The 22,183-nt window shown below is 36.7% G+C and overlaps 1 protein-coding gene across 4 annotated transcripts in view; it reads right to left on the reverse strand.

Annotated features, from left to right (window-relative positions):
* ZNF407 (zinc finger protein 407) overlaps positions 1 to 22,183 on the reverse strand; it is a 474,402-nt gene that overhangs the window by 280,674 nt on the left and 171,545 nt on the right. For 3 of the 4 annotated variants that reach the window (XM_058438261.1, XM_032152052.2, XM_058438262.1), the window contains exon 4: positions 14,034 to 14,108. The exons of the other annotated variant lie outside the window; for it this stretch is intronic. In XM_058438261.1, the coding sequence (XP_058294244.1) occupies positions 14,034 to 14,108 (75 nt within the window). The remainder of the gene's footprint in view (positions 1 to 14,033; positions 14,109 to 22,183) is intronic. 4 annotated transcript variants of the gene reach the window in all.

A 22,183-nucleotide genomic window follows, 5' to 3' on the forward strand; every position in this document is an offset into this window, starting at 1 on the left:
ATACTACTTGTATAATATTCTCCAGAAAAGTCTTGTTTTATACTTTATATACCAACAAATGCTAACAGTAATGATCCCATAATCTAAAGAAAAAAAGGAAAAATCTGTAACTTCTGAAAATTGCATCATTAGAAAAGTTTGACAGTAATAAGCTGAAGACTAAAAACAAGCATTTTCTTGTTCATTTAAACAAATATATTCACTTATCTATTTTTATACATTCTCTTTCATCAAAAAACATCCTAAAAGGGGAGGAAATTTAACTTTCATAAATATATTAAGTTGTACATAATTTGCCACCAATTACTAAAATTAAAAGTGCTGAGAAGTTATTAAGAAGCGTATGCAATTCTACCAAAAGATCTCTCATGAGAAAGCAAACCTTTACCAAAGAACTATGAAATCATAGTTCATTTTTACCAAAAAAGGTGAAGTTATGAAGTTACATTATAAAATATGGAGATACAGACCATTTTTTATTTACCAAAAATTTGATAACCTAGTTCTCTAGGGCAATTATCTCTGAAACTTTTACACCTGCAAAATATAAAGATCCTCTTAAAATCCAAAATTGTATGATTCTATATTATTCTGCAATAAGCTACGTAGCGTTAGGACAAATTAAATAAAGTAAGCCAATGACATTTGCAAGGCGTATGAACAGAGACCTTTAAAAAGCCCAACAGAATATACCTTCCCTCATAAAAGCTGGTAAAGTAGTATTTCTGAAAAAAAAAAAAAAAAAAAAAAAAAAATTATGTGACCGTTTTAGAACTTCAGTGATTCTGTAAATATAACATCATTAATAAAGCTACGAATTATGCCACTAAAGAGAAAAACGAATTCCACAGCCTGTCTTGAGTACATCCTTACTGGGTAACAACAACCTAAGGCACCAAAACGAAGACAATGGCATATGATGGAGTTGGCTTGAAGAATACACACGTGAAGGCGCTGACATCATGCACACGGCGGCGAGGCAAGGCAGGTCAGCCCGATTTCGCAGGCTTCTGCCACTGTTCTCACCCAGAGGGAAAACAGCCTTGAAGCAGAGCTCAGTGACAAACCAAACACCAGAGGCTTCGGAGAGAAAGTTCTCTGACTCAATGTCACACCTGGCAGCTGGCAACTTTCTATCAAAATGTCTCCGTTTCCTAAGACAGCGCTAATCAACATTGCTTTCTCAGATGGCGGGAGCTTGATGAAGTCCTGGTTAACAGGTGAGGGGCAAGTCAGCTGCCTGAAAGCCTGGCGGTAGCTCTCCCTCCTGAGAGACACCCCATTGGAGAAGGCTTGCTCTCCTCTACAAAGAGCACGCGCTGACTCATGACCTCCTCTAAGAAGGTCCTTCCTCCCAGGAAAATACTTCCCGACAATACGGTCAGTTGATGTTCCCTCTTCTGCCAACTGCAAGTTATAGAAAAAAAAAAAAAAAAAACACTTCCTAAAATAAAATGTCCAAATCCAACTCTTCTCATCATAGTAATAAGTGGAATAGCTGCTCAAGTTATTTCACCACTGTTATTTCAGATAAAATCTTACAATACACACTAATAATTTTCTAACAAATTACAGTTTTGCTGAAAGTCACACTTTACACTCACAACATCCAACAAGAGAATAATCTTTCAACATTCAACAAACTTTTCTCCTTTACTGAATGGGGTAGTTTTTGTACTAAAGGACTAAATAAAAATTTCAGAAATCACTTTTTCTTTGTTTACACATCAAGCATATGGTGTGGATCTTATGAATTTGGGAAATCATGATCACGCCTCAAGACACAAAACTACCTTGTATTTATTCATTTAGTAATAAACACTTGTGAATTTAACACCAAACCTGAAAACTAGAAATATTACACTCCAGACATTGATTTATGCCAAACTTGTATTTCTAGCTAACAATGATTATATCCAAAATATTTTTTATTATTTATCTTCACCAACTCCAGCAGTTGGCTTCTTTTGACAAAACTGTTTTGTTTTTAATCACTTCTTCAGATATTCTAGAAACATACAATGAGTAAAGAAAAATAAATAAAACAATACTGAGATCCACATTCTGGGTTCTCTCACTAGTTAAGGGCTCTGTCACAGTGGTCTCTGAACACACCCAATTCAAAATACTCTACAGAAATTTAAGTTGCATGTCTTAGGAATCGACAATGTTGTGGATGTTAAATCTACAAAAGTCAATAGCAAATAAATAAGAGAGGAGAGCTGCGTATATAAAAGATATTTTCTTTAATCTGATGAAGTGCCTCATAGATTCTGAGAGACGTGGATAAACTGCTCCACAATTGACGTGTCTTTGTGACCCTCTTCCAGCTTCAACTAGAGCAGCCTGGCTTTTATTGATTTCACACAGTTATGTTCCATTTAAGTTTTAAAACTGTTTTTTGTTTCAACTAAAGGAAAAAGAGTTAATGCTAAGAAAACCAACAATAAAGAAATTAGTTTGAAAATAAAGAAGAATACTTTCATATTCTATCTTTTGAACACACTGAAACTTTGAAATATGTTCATATATTGTCATTATTATAAGTATTAATTTTTAAAATAAGCATTGGGGTCATGCCATTAAAATTTCTCCTAATGTTCAATATTTTATTATCATATCAACAATATAATTTTTTAAAAGGCAAAGGCATAAATTTTAGAAGACTTGTTATCCAGAAATAAGTCTGCCACTATCTAGTTGCCAAAAATATATAGCATAACCATATTGCATAATCATAAATAAGAGAAAAAGGCATTCTAAACACTATAATGCACAGTGACAATGAAAGGAGAAATTATTGTTTTAATTAACTTCAAAGAAAATTTGGGTCTAATTTAAATAAAAACTTTCATCAACATGTTCTGCTGAATCTGCTGTTTCCCATAATCCTTTGCTCTGTGTGATTAGCACGAAAAAACGAAGCAAAGATTATTTAGACCTTCACAACTAAAAAGGTTTAGAATTTTTTTAAAAAAAAATTAGTACCTTTAAAACGATAAAATTCCATACATAAACAGTATGATTGTTTTTGTATTTTAAAACTATAAATTCACATCAGCTTCACCAAAATCTGCCAACCAAGGAGGGGAAATGTTGTCCTCAGCATCACAGGCGACATTCATTCAAAGTACAATGAACTTGTGGGTGACTCAGTAAGTGGCAGTGCCATATAAAGTTCCATAAAACTATGCGAGGTGCAATATTACTGGGACTGTGTATCATAAATTAGACCAGCTGAGTAAAAGTCCATCATGGAAAAGAAAACTCTCAAAGAACATTTTAGTATCCTAAATCTAGTAGTACTTACTGAGTGTGAATCCCCTTCTTTAAAGCACAGACAGGAAAGAGAAGCTGAGACCAGCCCTCAAGAAATTAACCATCTAGTCTGGAGACAGGACAAACACCTTTTTAAAAGGAAGGCAAAATAGAACGGTGCTAAATCAGCATTCTAAGTGGTAAGATGTGACTATTTGGAATGGAATCTAGGGAAGGCATCACGGAATAAGTGAGAAAAAATCTGACCCTTGAAAATAAAGTACACACTGACCCTGGCCTAGAACACAGGGAGCCATGGCTTTCTGTATGGCAGTGAGTGAAAATACTGACGGCGTCGATAAATTCATGTCAGCTTCACCAAAAGCTGATACAGTTCACCAAGGTGAGATTGCTTCTCATCTCACCTTGACCAGCCTTCTTCCATGATAGGCTTACTGCTCAATGCTACGTCTAAGAAATCATTATTCACAAAACAACAAAAAACTGGGTTAAATTAAATCTCAATGGAAAGGGTTATTTCCCTGAAAAGCAGATCTTTATATTGACATCATATACTAGAAGCATTTCTATATAAAATTAGTTTGACTCATATGAAATGAATAATATTTGACTGTTTTTAGCATAGTAAATGTCAAGTTCATATGATTCAACCTGAGGAGGTAGCAATATCTTAAAAGTATCAGACAGTGCCTTAATGCTCTTGAAACGACTAACGGAAATGACAGTCAGACATCTTGTAGAACCTGAGGTTGACCACCAGATCAAGATGTCTCAAATGGGATTATCAATCATCTGCTTGTTTTCTCCTATGAGTACTAAGTGTGAGAAAACACCACCGTGTTAGCAGAGGTTCTCTTTGTTCTAAGCTCACAATAGATCAATCATGCAAGTGGCCCTAAGACCAAGAATTGGGGGAAACCCTGTTGTAGAAATAACCTATGTGAACACTTCCTTTGTCCTATCATAGCACCGTAGCATAATGAAATAAAAATATATTGTTTCTCATAAAAATGATCAAATTGCCTTGATGCAACTTGATAAAAATTACTTCAGATAGATTCTCTTTCCTGAAAATTCCTCACGAAAACTTTTAATTCAGACTTTTATAAGCAACTACCAAGACATAATAAAGAACTGCTCACAAAAAGTCAGTACTGTATAATGAAACTGTATCAAAGTTGGTAATTAGGCATAATTGAAGACTACAGTGAACATATAGGCCTTTGTTCTCTTTAATTCTGGCAATGACTGGGAGTTAAAGATAAGAGCTTAAGGCATATTTTAGTCAGAGTCCAGCTGTATAAGCCCCAGTGTTCTAAAAGTAATTTAAGTGAAATAAAAGAAAGAATGGCCAAAAATATTCTAGATGCCAGCTGAAGAAAAACACCTACATTCTTAAAAACTTAAAAACAGCAGATATTCTTATACCTCAAATCTGAGTCAACTATCAGACTAAATGGTAGTAGAAAAGAAAAATCCTTTAAAAATTAATTTGTCACAGCAGACAATAATGTATTATTACACACAAGGGCAACTGGAAGGTTCATACTACAAAAGGTATAGTTCAATATTTCTACAGAATTCGGTTTTATCTTATTTCTATATAAGAGGCAAGAGAATGAAATAATTGTCTTTTTAGTAAAGATTATAAGAGTACTAACCATATATCTCTGGTCTAATAACTCACTGAACTGGTACTGAATAACATAGTTATAATGCATGTAGTATTATTACAGTCTTTTGGTTTCTTTTTGGGGATATGGAAGGAATAAGATACAGGTATTTCTAATCTAAACATATATTAACATGTATATTATGTTTTATTCTCTAATGTTCCATAGGAATGTGATGGAAAAGAAGACCAATTAGAGATACAGTAAACAAGAAAAGGACTCACAGAAGACAGCGGCCAGGGCATCAGACTGGGACTTGAAATAAAGACATGATTTGGAGTGGCAACCAGGAGAGGTGGGACATTATATGAGTGTATTGGAGAAAAGGTAGAACAAAAGTATAGAGGGGAAAAAAAAAATCAGATACAAAGATAAGGGAAAGATTTTAACAAAATAAAACAGGATTAAAAAGGTTATTTGCAGGCTGGTCTGCAATATGAACTTGAACAGAAAGAAACTAAATTAGTGGCTGGGGAAGAGAAGAGACCAGGTAGTAAACCAGGAAAAAGGAGATGGAGTTCCAGGACGAATGCCACAGAAACACTGCGAATCCACCAGCCCAGGCTCTTTCCCTGGGCTCTGCACTGCACATTGTCAGAGTTACAGTTCCAAGGAGTTCTCAACTTTGCTGGCTTTCTCTTACAGACAGAGGAAAAGACGACTGGCACAGCAGCCACGGCCTGTTCAGCTGGATTCCAACCCAGTTCCCAGGTTCATCCTGATATGCCCATATTCTCCTCTCCACTACACCCCCTTCCGCCAATGAAATATGCTCACTGGTGACCACTTCCTAAAACAACGCACACAACCCTGGGATCTTAGTTCTCTACCTTAGACCGTTCTCCCCAACCCTGTGCGCAAGGCCACTGAGCTCAAGGCACACTGGAACAAAACACACCAAGCTCTCCCACACCTCCCAGGGAACCTGGAATGTGCTCTCTGCTGGAACTGCTCTAACCACCTATCAAATACAATACAGCCCTTCTAGAGGGGCTTTCCTAACCACTCATCCTAAAGTAGCACCTCTCCCAGACACTCCCTGGAATAGCATCCTCAATCTTATACCTATGAAAATTATCTTTTATGTATGTCTTGCCTCTCTATCCTCACCTGTGACATCAATCCCAAGATTCAAGTCCATGAGAACAGAGGCTGCGTCATCTTCAAACACTACAGATCACCTAAGTCTTAGAACATAGTAGTAAATGTTTATTGAGAGAATAAATAGTTGAACAAATAAGATGCCCTATTATCACTCATCTGCACAAAAACCCTTAAGCAGGAATAATAGTTCTATTTGTCACATATTATAAATAACTATATAATAATCAGTATTTCCTAAAGAATAAAAATCATATAATATTCAAGTTTTTTAATAAAATATTTTACTTTATTTATATTTTATATTTATTTTATAAATAAACTAATACCCAGGATACACAGAAACTTCCCAGATTAAAATTAAGGAATGAATCTTAGAAGCAATAAGAAACAAAATCTATTTTCTGTGACATATACGACTAACACTTAAACACTCACTACCTCTAGCACGATAATTTCTACTAAAGTAGTAAACTGTGGTGGTTTTATTTTATTTTTTTTTTTCAAGATAACCAAGACATACTAAAAGAAACAGTATTTTTTATAAAGCTAGAGAGCAAGGACTCTGGTATAAAAGGAAAGGAATCCTTTCCTTTCCTCGGGAGTACTTATTAACTGGGTCTGCTCAGCAAACTTTAGAAGCAAGCATGTTTTTAAATAAATAATTCTGAGAAGTAAAAAGCACCACTGGAGCACTACACAGAAGTGCACAGCAGTTTCCTACAACAGAGGAAGCATAATTAAAATATACCTAATCGCAGAGATGCACAATGCTCAATACAATGGCCCCAAAACCAAATGGCTAAAGACATATGCACTTCTAGAAAAATATTGGTTTTACTCAAAAACAATTTCTATTGCAAAACTGCTCTTGAATTACATGAGCTTTGATTTATGGGAGGTTTTTAAAATATATTGCTGACATAAAATGGGACTTCCCCATAAGGAAAAAATAAATAAAACTGGAAATAACAGTAGTAAATAAAATGAATGCCTTTAAGGCCATCCTGCTCACTAGAGATGGATCACAATGTTGGCCATGAGCTTCCCAGCAGTAAATATGAAGAGGAAAACTCAATCACATACACGATTTGCTAGTAGCAAAGGCTAACAAAGTGTTAGAGAAAAGTACAACTTTCTCTGGAATAAAGACCAGAGAGAAATAATTCCTCTGAGTCTTTTTTTTTTTTGAGACGGAGTCTTGCTGTCGCCCAGGCTGGAGTGCAGTGGCGCAATCTCGGCTCACTGCAAGCTCCGCCTCCCGGGTTCACGCCATTCTCCTGCCTCAGCCTCTCCGAGTAGCTGGGACTACAGGCGCCCGCCACCACGCCCGGCTAATTTTTTGTATTTTTAGTAGAGACGGGGTTTCACCGTGGTCTCGATCTTCTGACCTCGTGATCCGCCCGCCTCGGCCTCCCAAAGTCCTGGGATTACAAGCGTGAGCCACCGTGCCCGGCTCCTCTGAGTCTTAAAAGAAAGATGTATTTCCATGAACAGCATCCTAAATACTACCTTTACAATAAATATATAACTTTTATAAGGTTACTTCTTAAAACAGTCTTAAATTTAAGTCATCGTCACAACTGTGTGCTAAATGAGCAGAGTCAATTTATGGAAGGAAGAAAACGAAACAAGTCAGTGAAGAAAAGCAGTTCTCTAGCAATGGAAATAACTGAAAGCTAAAACTGAAAGTACATTATGAAATGAATAGAAGAAATAAGTAATCGTGACATCAAAGTACATTATCTGACAAATACATGGAATCCAGATATTTTATGTCGCATTTGACGATGTAACTGATGCAGGAGTACCGGTGACATTGCTTCCTAAGAGCTGAGGAACCCAAAAAAGAGAGAAGCTTGAAGAGAGGGCTCTCCACCCCGCAGAGGAGCCATAAGTATCTGCCTGCAATCCTGAGATTCTGCAGCACAGATGCTGACTTTTGTTAACTTTCACCTGCAAAACTTATGAAGCTGAAGTTAGAAAATATTGTTAGTAATAACACATTGCTGACGAAGCAACCACAGATCATCTACATTACCCACAGAATTACCCATAGACTTTAGAAATACTTCCAAATCCCAGCAAGATAACTTTGGTGGAATATGAGGGCGTATCTCCTATCTCCACATGTGCCTTAGTAAATTGTTGGTTTATTAGCAAATACGGTGTAAGAGAAATTTTCTAAAAATAAACACTTTGGCTTTAGATGAATTGATATGACTTCTAGCTATCTTTCCATGTAGAACAAATTTATCTAGCAGGACTATCACACTATTAAATCTTACTTTTACAGCTGGCCATGGTGGCTCACACCTGTAATCCCTGCACTTTAGGTGGCCGAGGCAGGTGGATCACCTGAGGTGAGGAGTCCGAGACCAGCCTGGCCAACATGATGAAACCCCATCTCTACTAAAAACAAAAAAAGTGAGCCGGGTGTGGTGGCGGGTGCATGTAATCCCAGCTACTCAGTAACCTGAGGCAGAAGAATCACTTGAACCTGGGAGGCGGAGGTCACAGTGAGCCGAGATCACACCACTGCACTCCAGCCTGGGCAACAAGAGAGAAGCTCCATCTCCAAAAAAAAACCCTACTTTTTTACATTAAAGCCAGGTCATATGATCATAGATACTATTTATATTTAACTGTTTACAGGTTAAGAGATGGAAAAAATGAAAAAACAAAGAGTTCCCAGCTCATGCAAAAGCAGTACGTCATCGAAATATAACCCCCTTCCCCACGCAACAAAATAAGCAACCCAGAATGGAAAGAACTGACATGTTTTCCTCCACTTTAGCCCAACAGAATTATTTCTTGTGTAAATATTTTTTAAGGTGGAGAGAAGCCCATAAGCACTTTATTTTTCCTAAATTGGCCCTCATGGGAAAAAAAAAAAAGAAAAAATATTGCTAACTATGGACAGAAAAGAAGAAACAAGGGAAAGACGAATAAGCAGTGGGTAAAGGGGAGAGACTGAAGCCTGGACACACAGGTGACTGAAAAGTTTCACAAAAAATATTCCAGAAGGAGCCCATGAAGAACATACCAGACAGAAGAAACTACCACAACACATCCATTAGAATAAATCACTCATTTCAATGATAAAATGGAAAACAGTATTTACCTTATAGAAATGCACTATGGAGGAATAGAGGAAAACTGTTTTCCCTTTAATAAAATAAAATACATGCAACAAGAACAACTTAGAAGTTATTTCTTTAAAGTGGAAAACAGTGACAACTGTGACGTAGAAGGTAAGCCATATATGATGAATAGAATATCTTCTAATAGGAAAAAATTTAATCTGTTCCCCAATAAGTTCCTCAGGGTTTCTATAAACGCATGGCTTTTCTCATATAACAGCATCTAAGCTTCTAAACAACCCTGTGAAGCATCAGTCACAACTGCACACATCAAGTGTGTGCCACGTGACATTGTGTGAGTCATGTGACATGTGTGTGCCATGTGAGTGCCATGCGAGTGACAGGTGTGGCATGTATCATGTGCATGACGTGACATGCGTACCATGTGACGTCTGTGCCATGTGCATGCCATGAGTGCCATGTGTGCCATGAGTGCCATGTGCTTGACATGTGACATGTGTGCCATGTGACATGTGCGTGCTGTGTGTGCCATGTGAGTGACGTGTGGGCCATGCGCATGCCATGTGAGTGACATGTACATGCCATGTACATGCCGTGTGTGCCATGTGGGTGACATGTGCATGCCAGGTGCATGAGCTTTTCCACGCATGCTGCAGTTTCAGATATTTTCAAGTTTCATAAAAAAAAGGTGATGCTTCTGTTTAAACTCGAAAAACAGAAAGCAATGATGCTTTTATGCCACTTCAACTTATAAATATGCAAGTTTTTGAGAAAATAGAGAAAAAGGAGAGAAGAGAGTCTCCGGAAGACCCACACAATGCCATGTCCTATTATACTGGCTTCAAATGAATCAGAACAAGCATCAGGGCTCCGGGACATCTCCCCGCGATTCCATTAGGTGGGGTAAAGATTTGACTCATCGATAAGATCAATGGTGCTGCTAAAAGAAAGACAGCTAACCCCATATCCCAAATGTCTCCTAAAAGGGGAGAGGCCAGCACAAATTTCAGAGCTCAGTAATCTGGAGGACCCCAGAGGAAATCTTAGCCTGAGCAAAAATACTAACAAGCCCTGAGCCAAATCCAGTAGCCTGAACACACCCAACAGCTATGCTAACAACAATGCACTAAGGGTAAGAAACTTCACAGACTCCGACAAAAATGGCTGCACTGGAAGAAATATGTAAGGTTTTGATCTGAATATTCACCAGTAAAAACACAAGTACTTTTCCTGGGTTATGAAATTATTTAACGCTTATACTTTATGATACACGCATCTAATTTAAAATTCTTCTTCGGTAGTTTTCTGAGTTTATCAGCCTTCTTCAGATGCTGCCAGTGCAGACATGTCCTGACAGCATCCCTGACACCACAAAAGCAATGGATCAGATGCAAAACTCTACACGAATCATTTCCCTGTCCTCCTATTTACACAGTCATTCAAAGCCCAGCTGATTTCCAGCACTGAACGACGAATACCATCCACTTCCATTGTAATTGCACCTGGCTTTCACAGAAGATATACTTAGTATGGCTGTTCCAATTGTGATAATTGTAGATAAGCTCGTTTTCTAGATTACTATTAGTGAATTCAAAGAGTCATAAAGATGCTTTGGCTTACTTATACCACAAAGAGAACTACTCATTTAAAATAGCGAATACTTTCAAATGAACTTGCAAGTTAACTGGAGTTTATTATTTTAGAATGTGAATTGAACGTGGTTATATGTAATTGTTTGAATTTAAGTGTGTAGGATTTCAGAAATACTGTAGGATACTACACTAAAATAATTTAATGCAGATGTAGGAACAAAAAATTACAATCTTACACAAGCCATCACCTCAGGTGTTCACAGAGTCTCAAAGAAAATATTTGAAATAATTTAGTTTTCTGTTTCTAATGACAGTCATGCTGACAAAATTTATTGGATCATCAAACTTTATAGTACAAATATATGGATTTATTTTTAATGAATTATAATTTTTGCATATATCAGTCAAAGCACAAGGCCTAAATACTTGCAAACAAAATGCATTATTAATTTAATTGTCACAGCCTATTTAGCTAACTTCTATTACTATTTGCTATAATATGCAATGCATTAGAGTGGAGAATCAAATTCAAAACATTTTTTAAAACTGATTATATTGTCCTGGAGAAATTAAAATACAGCAAGCTTGCAAAAGTATAATAAAGGCTTTAACGTTTTAAATAGGTAAGAAAAATATTTAACTTAATTTAGAGAACAGTTATGCCCAGACTGATGGTTCAGCATGCTGACGAAGGGTTTGCTTCCTAAAACCACTAGAAGGAAGGCAGGAAGGTGAAATGGAAACAAGGAGACTGGCATTTCTGCTTCTAGATTATAGCATTGAAATCTTGGTTTGCTCTAGCTACAGGTGTCTACTGGAAAATTATACTGCTGCTGGGGTCCTGGCATTCCGGTGTAGTATTTCTTTGTAACAGGACAGAGTGCCATATAAGCAGACGTCGAAAACAAGAAGTCCTCTCAAGGAATTTTTTTAAAAGGAAAAACAATTCAATCAAAGACATTTGGTTTAGAAGAATGTTGCTGCTTGGAGTACTTAAAAGGTACTGATCCAGACGGTGGGTGTGCTTTCCCATTTGCGATTTTCTTGATGTTACGACAAAAACTGTGTCAATATCTGAGAAGAGCTTACCATGTGTCAGAGGGGAGTAATTCAATCTTTCTCCTGCCTCAGTTTTAATCTCCCTTTATGTATTCAGGACAGAAATAAATATTAAAGAAAAGAAAAGAAAAAGTATCCTGGAATGTAACGAAAAGGGTGAATGAAAAGAAAACAGTAAATTTTTGATTCTCAAATTCGTAATATATAGGGTATATCTAGTATTTTAAAGTGTTTAATACATGGACACATACACATACATGCACAAATATGGGGAGATCAATTTTTCCCTTTGAAACAATATGAACAATTCTTCAATTTTTAAAACAATTTCTAAGTAAAAACCAAAATGATATAGTTAAATTAAAAATATATACTATTTAAAAGTACAGTTGGGAAATATTTTCTTTTCACTACTTACACAATCTCGACTGTTTTCATTCAAATTTATTTTGAAATCAGAGTCAGAAAAGTAACAGTTCCATCATTTATTATTTATGAGATATTGAATAAATTATTATTGTATTTTCTAGGCTCAGTCCTTAGATCTATAAAACTGGAATAATAATGTACTGCTAATAAGGTCAAAGAAGGACTGAGATAATGCATGTGAAAGCAATGAAAACATAGCAATTACAAATATGTTCTGTTTCTACATACTTAACACTTACGAAACGTAACTTTGACACGTCGCAAATTATTCTTTTAAAAATATAGTATGCTTTTAAATTTCAAGAATAATGCATCCCTGACACATTCAATGCATGTATTTTTGCTGCAATTATTAAATACAACGTTACAAAGAAAGATACGGGAAATCAGCCGGGCACGGTCGCTCAAGCCTGTAATCCCAGCACTTTGGGATCACGAGGTCAGGAGATTGAGACCATCCTGGCCAACACGGTGAAACCCTGTCTCTACTAAAAATACAAAAAAATTAGCTGGATGTGGTGGCAGGCGCCTATAGTCCCAGCTACTTGGGAGGCTGAGGCAGGAGAATGGTGTGAACCCGAGAGGTGGAGCTTGCAGTGAGCCAACATATGCCACGGCACTCCGGCCTGGGACAGAGCAAGACTCCATCTCAAATGAAGGGGAGAAAGGGGAGAACAGGAAGAAAGAAAAGAGAAGAGAAGAGAAGAGAGAAGAGGAGAGGAGGGGAGAGGAGGGGAGGGGAGGGGAGGGGAGGGGAGGGGAGGAAATCAAACATATGGGTGCAAAGGAGACATCCCAAGATCCCAAAATTTTGACTCAGTAGCAGTCTATGCCCATACTACAATACTAAAGAAAACAATATGCCTGACAGAAAAGTCAACTTAAATTCCCATAAACAGAGAAAATACTGCTAAGAGCATTTCATATTTTCAAAAAGACTATTAAACATTTACAAATATGACCGAAGACCTTAGGCTTCAGAGTAACACAAAAAATTGCATCACTAGTGACTTCTGAAAACAATATTAAAAAAATGAAAGTTTCTGAGAGTATCTGTAGAATTTTGGACCCTACCTTGGAGAATCTGAGGGGAGCTGAAAATCTACACTGACTTTAAGGAAAGTACCAGTGCTCACACCAGTTTTGAGTGAGCTGCACATTTTAAAGATTTAAAATATCAGAAGTAGCCATGTTCACCTGGTAGCTGACACTGCTATATTTCAGTTCACCTAATATAATTAAGTCTATGCGATGAAGCTAATTATGATACAGAAGCAAGAAAAAAGAAAACCTGGCAGTTGATGACATAATAATTGTAGTGTTATTTTTCATGACATGGCAACTGTAGTATTATTTGGGGGATGACACAGATGTATTTCTTCTTAATATCAGCAATCTTTAAGTCTAGAGTAAGAATTCAAAACTGTTATTTTAAAACCTCAAAATAAGAATATATAATAAAACAAAGTTGAATTTTACATATTTGTTTTATCACACTCGAATGCACTTTCAGAAGGTAATTCCCTCCAATTTAATTCTTCTAGTATTTCAAGGTTGTTTCACAAATTCAAAGTCCTCCAAATGCTTTCAACTACTTCTAGACTCAAGTTTTAATTAAAATATGTTAAATTTTTATGAAATGATGGCATAAAATATATTTGACAAAAGAGTACCACAAATAGAAACATGATGAACTGACGTGAAAAAAAATTCTAGAAGTCATGTTACTAAATAAAGCCTAAAATAAAAATCAAATTGTATTTTTAAATGAAAAAAAAAAAAAGAATGAAAATTACCTTTCTTTTGGGGTGCCAACTCCATGCTTGCCTAGTAGATGAGTATTTAAATGCTTCTTCATTACAAAAGCAACCCTAAAAAATAAATAAAAGTAATTATAAAACTAAAACTTGACTCTCCGCTAGAAATCTGTACAAAGAGAACTTAATAATATATATACATATATGCGAACATAGCATAAAAAGCATATTACAGTGGCACTCTTGTTACACCAAAGCTTGCATACAGATTAAATATACTGTAGGACTTCAAAAGAAGTCTACATCTGAACTGACTGGTTCAGTTTTGACTTGGATACACTAACAGTGTGCAAAAGAGCACAATGATTGTAGTTCTTCAATCCCTGTCTTTACTTCCAGTTGGTAAGAAAGATGAACCAATACCTCAGTATAACATGCACAGCCCCTGGGTCATTGCACACTTCAATAATGAAATGAGTTTGAGAAAATGTCATTTTATTAAATATTTAAAGGACCGTAAAAGAGAAAAAGAATAGCTTTCATGGAGCTTCCCTAAAAACATGGTAATAACTTGAAGAGAGGTTTTTAAAAATAATACAAGTGTGTATCTATAGCACAAAAAATGATATTGAAGTACCTAGATATCAATAACAAAAACAAACAAAAAGTATTACCTGACATACTATCTTACTTTATACACAAATCAGCTTACTTAATTCAATTTTGTTGACATAAATATGAAACGGACAGGAATCAGCAGCACATGAATGCCACTCTACCCCGAACACAGTGCAGTATCAATTTAATTACGTCATGTGATTATTTAAAACAATTTAGATCAGACACATTCAGAAGCATCAAAACTAAAACGGCTCTCTGGATAAGCAGAAAAAAAATTTACTGTTGTAACTTTCAGTGTAAAAGGGCTTGCAAACATTTTTGTTAATTATGTATTACAGCTGTCCTTCATAAAGTTAATTACTAATAGCTGAAAGGCAACAGAATCTATTTGCATATGTACATGAAAGACATGACATATGCAAAAATATGATTTTAATTAGCATTCTGTGATATGAAGGGCTACAAATCAAACTGGCATGTTATAAGATTCTCAACATTAAACACTGAATTCATCTGGACATGTTTGCACAAATGAGCCACATAAGACTGTAAAGTACTGTATCCTTGCAGAAAAGACTTGTGACAAAAGCCAAAAGCAAAACAACTTCTAAAAAAATGCTTCTTTTCTTTTCATGTCTAATTTATTTTGTTTAACTTCATATAATGTTACAGAATCTCAGGTTTAAGGTCAAATGACCATGACTTCTTTATTCAAATAATGCACTTATATACACTGAAAACAACAATCATTCTACTTAAATATTAGGTAATAACAACTATGGACAATACACACTTTACAACTATAAATAACTGGTACCAACATCAATCACTAAAATGAAATTATTGCATATAAAAAACTGTGATAATATTAAATGCTGAGCAAAAAAAAAAAGTACAAAAATTCTGTATTTGTTTCTGCTTGGTTTTGACAAAATAACATTTTTCATTTCCTTAAAAAAGAACACAGTAATAATAAGTGAATTTAAGTCATAACTTCCCTACTGTCCTCCATTGTCTATAATTAAAAAAACATAAAGCTAATAGCAAAGAGCAAAGGTTAAAAACCCAAAGCTGCAAAGCACAGCTTATTTACATGACCAAGTATAATTTAAGAGATCAGAACTTAGAATCCACAGTGCAGTTTTTAATAGAAAACAAAATTATTAATTAAAATACTTAGGTTTTAAGAATTGAAGCAAAAATATTCCATGGCACAGGGAAACAAACTAGAGGAAACAGGGAGAAAAAGCCTTTGCCTAATATAATGTCCTAACGTGCTGAATGTCTCTAGTGCTGAATATTTAGTGAAATAATAATTTTTATTATCATGGAGAAAAATGGAAAAAGTTTTAATAGTATAACACAGTTCAATTGTGTTCAAATGTAAAATATTTATTCAACCAACACTGGACTTAAAAGAAGTACTAATTCTTTAAATTTGGCTTAAAGTACAAATAATGTAAAATCCTCAAAATTATCCTCAGTTAAAAAGAATATATAAGATGGATGGGCGCGGTGGCTCACGCCTGTCATCCCAGCACTTTGGGAGGCTGAGGCAGGAGGATCACAAGGTCAGGAGATTGAGACAATCCTGGCTAACACAGTGAAACCCTGTCTCTATTAAAAATACAAAAATTAGCCGGGCGTGGTGGCGGGCGCCTGTAGTCCCAGCTACTGGGAGAGGCTGAGGCAGGAGAATGGCATGAACCCGGGAGGCGGAGCCTGCAGTGAGCCGAGATTGCACCACTGCACTCCAGCCTGGGCGACAGAGCGAGCCTCTGTCTCAAAAAAAAAGATAAATAAATATATATATGCCAAGCATGAGTAGCATTAAATTACTGACCCATATGGACATAATATTGACAGCCATATGTGGTTACTGAAGGTAGGCTACTCCACACTAACACTGTAACATTATTGTTTTAACATTTTTAACTTTTAAAAATATATATACATAATCTATATATCACCAGAAATAAAACAAAAATGATGGCAAATCTGAAAGCTAGCCAATTGGCATGCCTTGCTCCCAATAAATCCTCATTCTTTCATACCTTGACTCCCTGTCTCATCACGTTTACTGATCACTTACTATGTGCTAGCTGTGAGGGGGTCCTGCACCTATGACGAAAACACAGACCGTTCAAGTCATGCCTTCCCGGAGCATTCTCGACAAACTGCTGCTTATCAACAGGATGCAGTGACACTAAGCTTGAGCCACTCCTCTGTGGACAGTGCTAGTCATTCACACATGCATTTAATTTACATATTTATTAAGGATCTACTATTATGCAAGGAACAGTTCTAGGCAGCTGTGATGCACAGGTGACTAAAACAAATAAAAGTCCCTGCCCTCAAAAAATGTACAACCTAGTGAGAGACACAGACAACAAGGAAAAAAAAAAACAGTAAAATATGTATCATATTAAGCGGTGTCAAATGGTAGGAGAATAAATTAGAGAACAAGGATCTTACAATGTCAGCAAGGGGTTGAAATTCCACATTTGGGTGGCTCAGGAATGAGACCTGTGAGTAGAGGATGAAGGCATGTGGCCTGCCAAGGAATAAGGACCAGCAACCCCTGCTCAGCAGGAGAGAGCACAACCACAGACCTCTGAAGGCAGAGTCTCAATTCATTCTCACAGATGTGATGTGGGAGCATAAACCTGGGGGCTGGTAAGTGAGGAGGAGGACAGTCCCATCCAGGGAGGTTACCCTAACGAAAACAGAGGGCGGGTGAGAATAGCAACGCTGAAGGCCACGACAGCCTCAGCTTTTATTCTGAGTGAGAAGAAAAGCCATCTCAGGCATCTGAACAGAGGAGTGACTTGTCCAGCTTACTTTTGCTTTTGTTTCTATTTTTTTTAAATAGCTCACTGTAATTTCAAAATCCAAGGTTCAAGGGATCCTCACACCTTAGCTTTCCCAGTAGCTGGGACTAAAGCCATGCGCCACCGGGCCTGGCTAATTAAAATTTTTTTGTAGAGACAGGGGTCTCACTATGTTGCCCAAGTTGGTCTCAAACTCCAGGGCTCAAGGAATCCTCCTGCCTAGAAGTCCCAAAGTCCTGGGATTACAGGTGTGAGCCACCACACCTAGCCTCAACTTCCATTTCAATAGCAATCCTGTCTGCTCTGAGTGAATGAGAGAGAGAGAGAGAGAGAGAGAGAGAGTGATCGATCAACAGTCTCTTGGAATAATGCAGGCAAAGATGATAGTGACCTGGACAAAGGCTAGCAGTGAAGACGTGGTCAGATTTGGGACATATATCTGTAATCAGAGCTAACCAAATTTCTATATGGATTGGATATAGAGTCTGAAAGAGAAATCAAAGAAATGATCCATTTTTGGCTTAAGAGAAATCGAGCTGTTTTGAAGGAGATCAGTCTGGGACATGCTCATGAGGAAGCCTACTGAACATCCAAGAGCCTGTGGAACAGGAGGCCAACTCTACCGCTTGAGGCCAAGACCCATGCTACAACTGCTCTTGCTCAAGTCATCCATTTGCAAGCATGAATCATCTGAAGGAACACCTTTAAATAAAAAATAATAATGTTTTAAAAATATCGATTGACTTACAAGTATCCATAAATGCCTGACACAGTATAACTTAAAATTTGTTCTGCTGTAAAAACAGCAATGCAGTAGTAATGCCTACATTCCAGTTTAAAAAAAAATCTTATTTTAACAATATTTCAAAATAAATTATTGTACACTATATACCATATAATAAAGACCTATTTCTTCAGTCCTTTAGGTTTTATCACTATAAAATTATTTCAATTTGAGAGTCATGGGAGATGATCTAACTCATCTATTAAAGTACATACAGCTCAGCTGACCCTTGAACAACATGAGTCTGAACTGCACAAGTCCACTTCTACTATGATTTTCTTCCACCTCTGCCACCCTTGACACAGTAAGACCAACCTCTCTCTCCTACTCCTCAGCCCACTTAATGCGACGATCAAAAGGATGAAGTCCTTTATGATGAGCCACTGCCACTTAAAGAATACTAAATATACACATTTTCTTCCTTATGATTATCTTAATACCGTTTTCTCTAACTTATTTTATTGTAAGAATACAGCATATAATACACATAGAGAATGTGTTAATCTGCGGTTCACGTCATTGGTAAGGCTTCTGATTGACAGTAGGCTATCAGTAGTTACGTTTTTGAGGAGTCAAAACTTATACTTGGATTTTTTACTGTATGGGGGTTTGGCTGTGTTTCTCTTGTGCCAAACAGGTTCCTATGGATGACTGTTCTTCAGGATGACAACAGAAATTTTACCAAAAAGTAGGGGTAGGGGGAATTTTCAAATAAGTTTGGATAACACTAGGTTTAAAAAGTTAAGTTCTATAGACTTCTCAGTCATGTGTGTGCTGATTAGCACAGTGAAATGGAAAGACAGGAGATCTGCATAGTATTTTCTAACCCTACCGGATCATTAAATATTTCTGCCACAGAAAACATCTACTAGAACTGTGTCTTCAGGAAACAATTTAGAAAATGCTTACAGTACTCAGTCAGGGCTTCTACAACAAAACATCTGAGACTGGATAAGTTATAAAGAACAGACATTTATTGCTTACAGCTCTGGAGGCTGGAAGGTCCAGGATCAAGGTGCCAGGAGATTCACTGCGTAATGAGGGCCTGTTCCCCTTAGGGTGTCTTCTATGCATCCACACACGGCAGAAGGGGCAAACAGGTTCCCTTAAGCCTTTCTTATAAGGACACTAATCCCATTCATGAAGGCTCTGCCCTCCCAAAATCAACTCCCAAATGCCCCAACTAATACTATTGCACTGGGGATTAGGTATTGATATGGTTTGCATCTGCGTTCCTGCCCGAAGCTCATGCTGAATTGCAATCTGCAACGTTAGTGGTGGGGCCCGGTGGGTGGTGATTGGTCATGGAGGCAGATTTCTAATGAGCAGTTTAGCGTCAGCCTCTTGGTACCACAGAGAGCTTGCAAGATCTGGTTGTTTCAAAGTGTGTAAAACGTCCGCCCTCTCTCTCTCTTGCTCCTGCTCCAGCCATGTGAGACATGTCACCCCATTTTCATTTTCTGCCGTGACTATAAGTTCCCAGAGGCCTCCCTGGAAGCCAAGCAGCTGCCAGGACAATGCTTCCTCTACAGCCTGCAGAACCGTGAACCAATTAAACCTCTTTTCTTTATAAATTACTCAGCGTCAGGTATTTCTTTATAGCAATGCGAGAACAGCCTAATACAGGTATCGACATGTTAATTTTGGAGGGACACAAGCATTCAGAGCATGGTGAAGTTGGTGTCGAGTACAAGTACTGGTTTCAAACTTCTGATTCACACAACTATAAGAAAATAGATTTGTGGGAACTGATAAATATGTGAGAAACTATCTGATAATGTCTATTCAGATTACTACATACTGCACTTGCAGTTGACATCATCAGAATTTGGTTACAAAGTACTGATTCAGTCCAAGAAACAGTCATGAATAATTTAAATAAACATTGTATGGCTAGCTATGTAACACAGCTGAACTATGATCTAAACATTGTATCCAGCTTACAGTTGTGTCATGATACTCTCACAAATACTGTTCTGACCTGAGCAGGAAAAGATGGGTGTGAAGGGTGGAGTGGAATAGATAATACTGACATGGGTCAAAATAGGTAAAGGAAAACTAATAATAATCCAAGTAGAAACCTTCCAATGACAATCCTAGCAGGCAGAAAGGATAATTAGTTTACAAAGTTTTGATAAACAACTTCATATCTAATTTTATGTTTAAGGTTTATACTTTTATCTATCACACTTTTATTTTTTAATTGTGAACTGTTCTTTTTCTTAGCTTAAGTTGAAAAGACAATACATGAAATACTTGTACCCTCTCCAAACCGGTTCACCACTAACGTTTTGGGATGCCTGCTTACTTGCTCTCTCTCACTAAGAATGTATTAGTACGTACTTTTTCTTTATTTTAAGTCATCTTAAAGTAAGTTACTGAGATGATACTTTTCCCCTAAAACTCCAGCACACAACTCCAAAGAAAGACATTTTTCTACCTGTTGTGATCAAGATCACACTCAAGAAAATACTGGCTCAGTAATATCTACTACACAGTCTAGAAGACACCCTCACTGTGTTTCGTTACGTCTCCTTCATCTCCTTTCATCTACAACTACCCTCGTTTTCTTTATTTGTATAGTGACAAAAATTCTGAGTAACCTAACTTATAATAATGTCCCACGTATGGTATGTCTGATTGTTTCCTCATGATTTGATTCAGTTTAAACATTTTTGGAAAGAACATCACCTAGGAATGTTGGGTACTTCCAATTACATAGTATCAGGATAAAAGTAATGTCAGGTTCACATCCCATTAGTCGTGCTACACTTGATTATTTGTTTAAGGTGGTAATCTCGAAATTTCTTCAATATAAATACTTACTTGCCATTTGTAATTAAGTAATCTGTAGGTGATATTTTGATATTGTGTGAGTATCCTGTTCACTAACAACCTTCTCCCAATGGCATAAGCGACCATTAATGAATCTTGCCTAACTTCATTATTCTGAAGGCTACAAAATACCAATATGCTATCATTCCTTCTATTTTAGTTAGCTAGCATTCTTTGACAGAGAGACTTAACCATTTTCCCCAATCTTTTTGTGACATACTCTCTCACCCTCACTTTCTTTCTAAAGCACTTTATCTGGACTCTTGGATTTTATACCATATTTTATAATCTATTACCATAATTATGTCTTGTAATTCTCAAGTTTTCCCAAAATTGGGCAGTGGAAACTCTTTAAAGTTGGCTACTAGGTTTATTTGACATCACTTGTCTTACTGTTGGGTTCTTCCTTATTTTCTAGTATAACCAGCCTTCCAGGCCCAGCAATCACTGTCCATGCTCCAGACCTGCAATCAGTCCTGGTTTCTTACAGTAGGTAGTGGTGTTTATAAAACAAGACCTGGGTGCTAACTCTGATCACTGCTACTGGAGTATCATGGAGTCTAAGCCCTTTCAATCCACAAAGCTAGGAAATAAATGAACACACAAACAAACACATACATTGTGGGCACAGAAGGAAGTATACACAGAGGATTTCAACTGTAATGGCCACGTTTGGTAAATGAGTACTCACTGCAACAATCAGTATATCTTTTCGTTATTCTAAAATGTGTTATAATAAATTTTCAGGTGGTACAAAATACATTACTGTAAATGAATCACATTTTAGCTTTTGCAGGACAGCATTCTATTCAAACAATTATTCTCATAAAACTTTAGCGTAAAGGTGTTACTTACCACTTCTTTAAGCTCTCTAGTAACTTGGCTTCTACTGATAGTTCCAAACCACTTCTGATCACTTCCTCTTTCATACTATTGTCAATTCTCGTTCCTCATCTTATCCTCTAAGGGTGATATATTTGTTCATATACATTCATATTTCAAAGGTATAATTCATTTTCTGGGCTTCAAGCATAACCTCCTTGTGGATGACACTAAAATATTTATTTCCACCCATGGCCTTTCCAGGACATTTTTTCTTGTCTGCATTGACAATACTG

Source organism: Hylobates moloch, unplaced genomic scaffold (assembly GCF_009828535.3).
Source record: "Hylobates moloch isolate HMO894 unplaced genomic scaffold, HMol_V3 SCAFFOLD_5, whole genome shotgun sequence".
NCBI lineage: Eukaryota > Metazoa > Chordata > Mammalia > Primates > Hylobatidae > Hylobates > Hylobates moloch.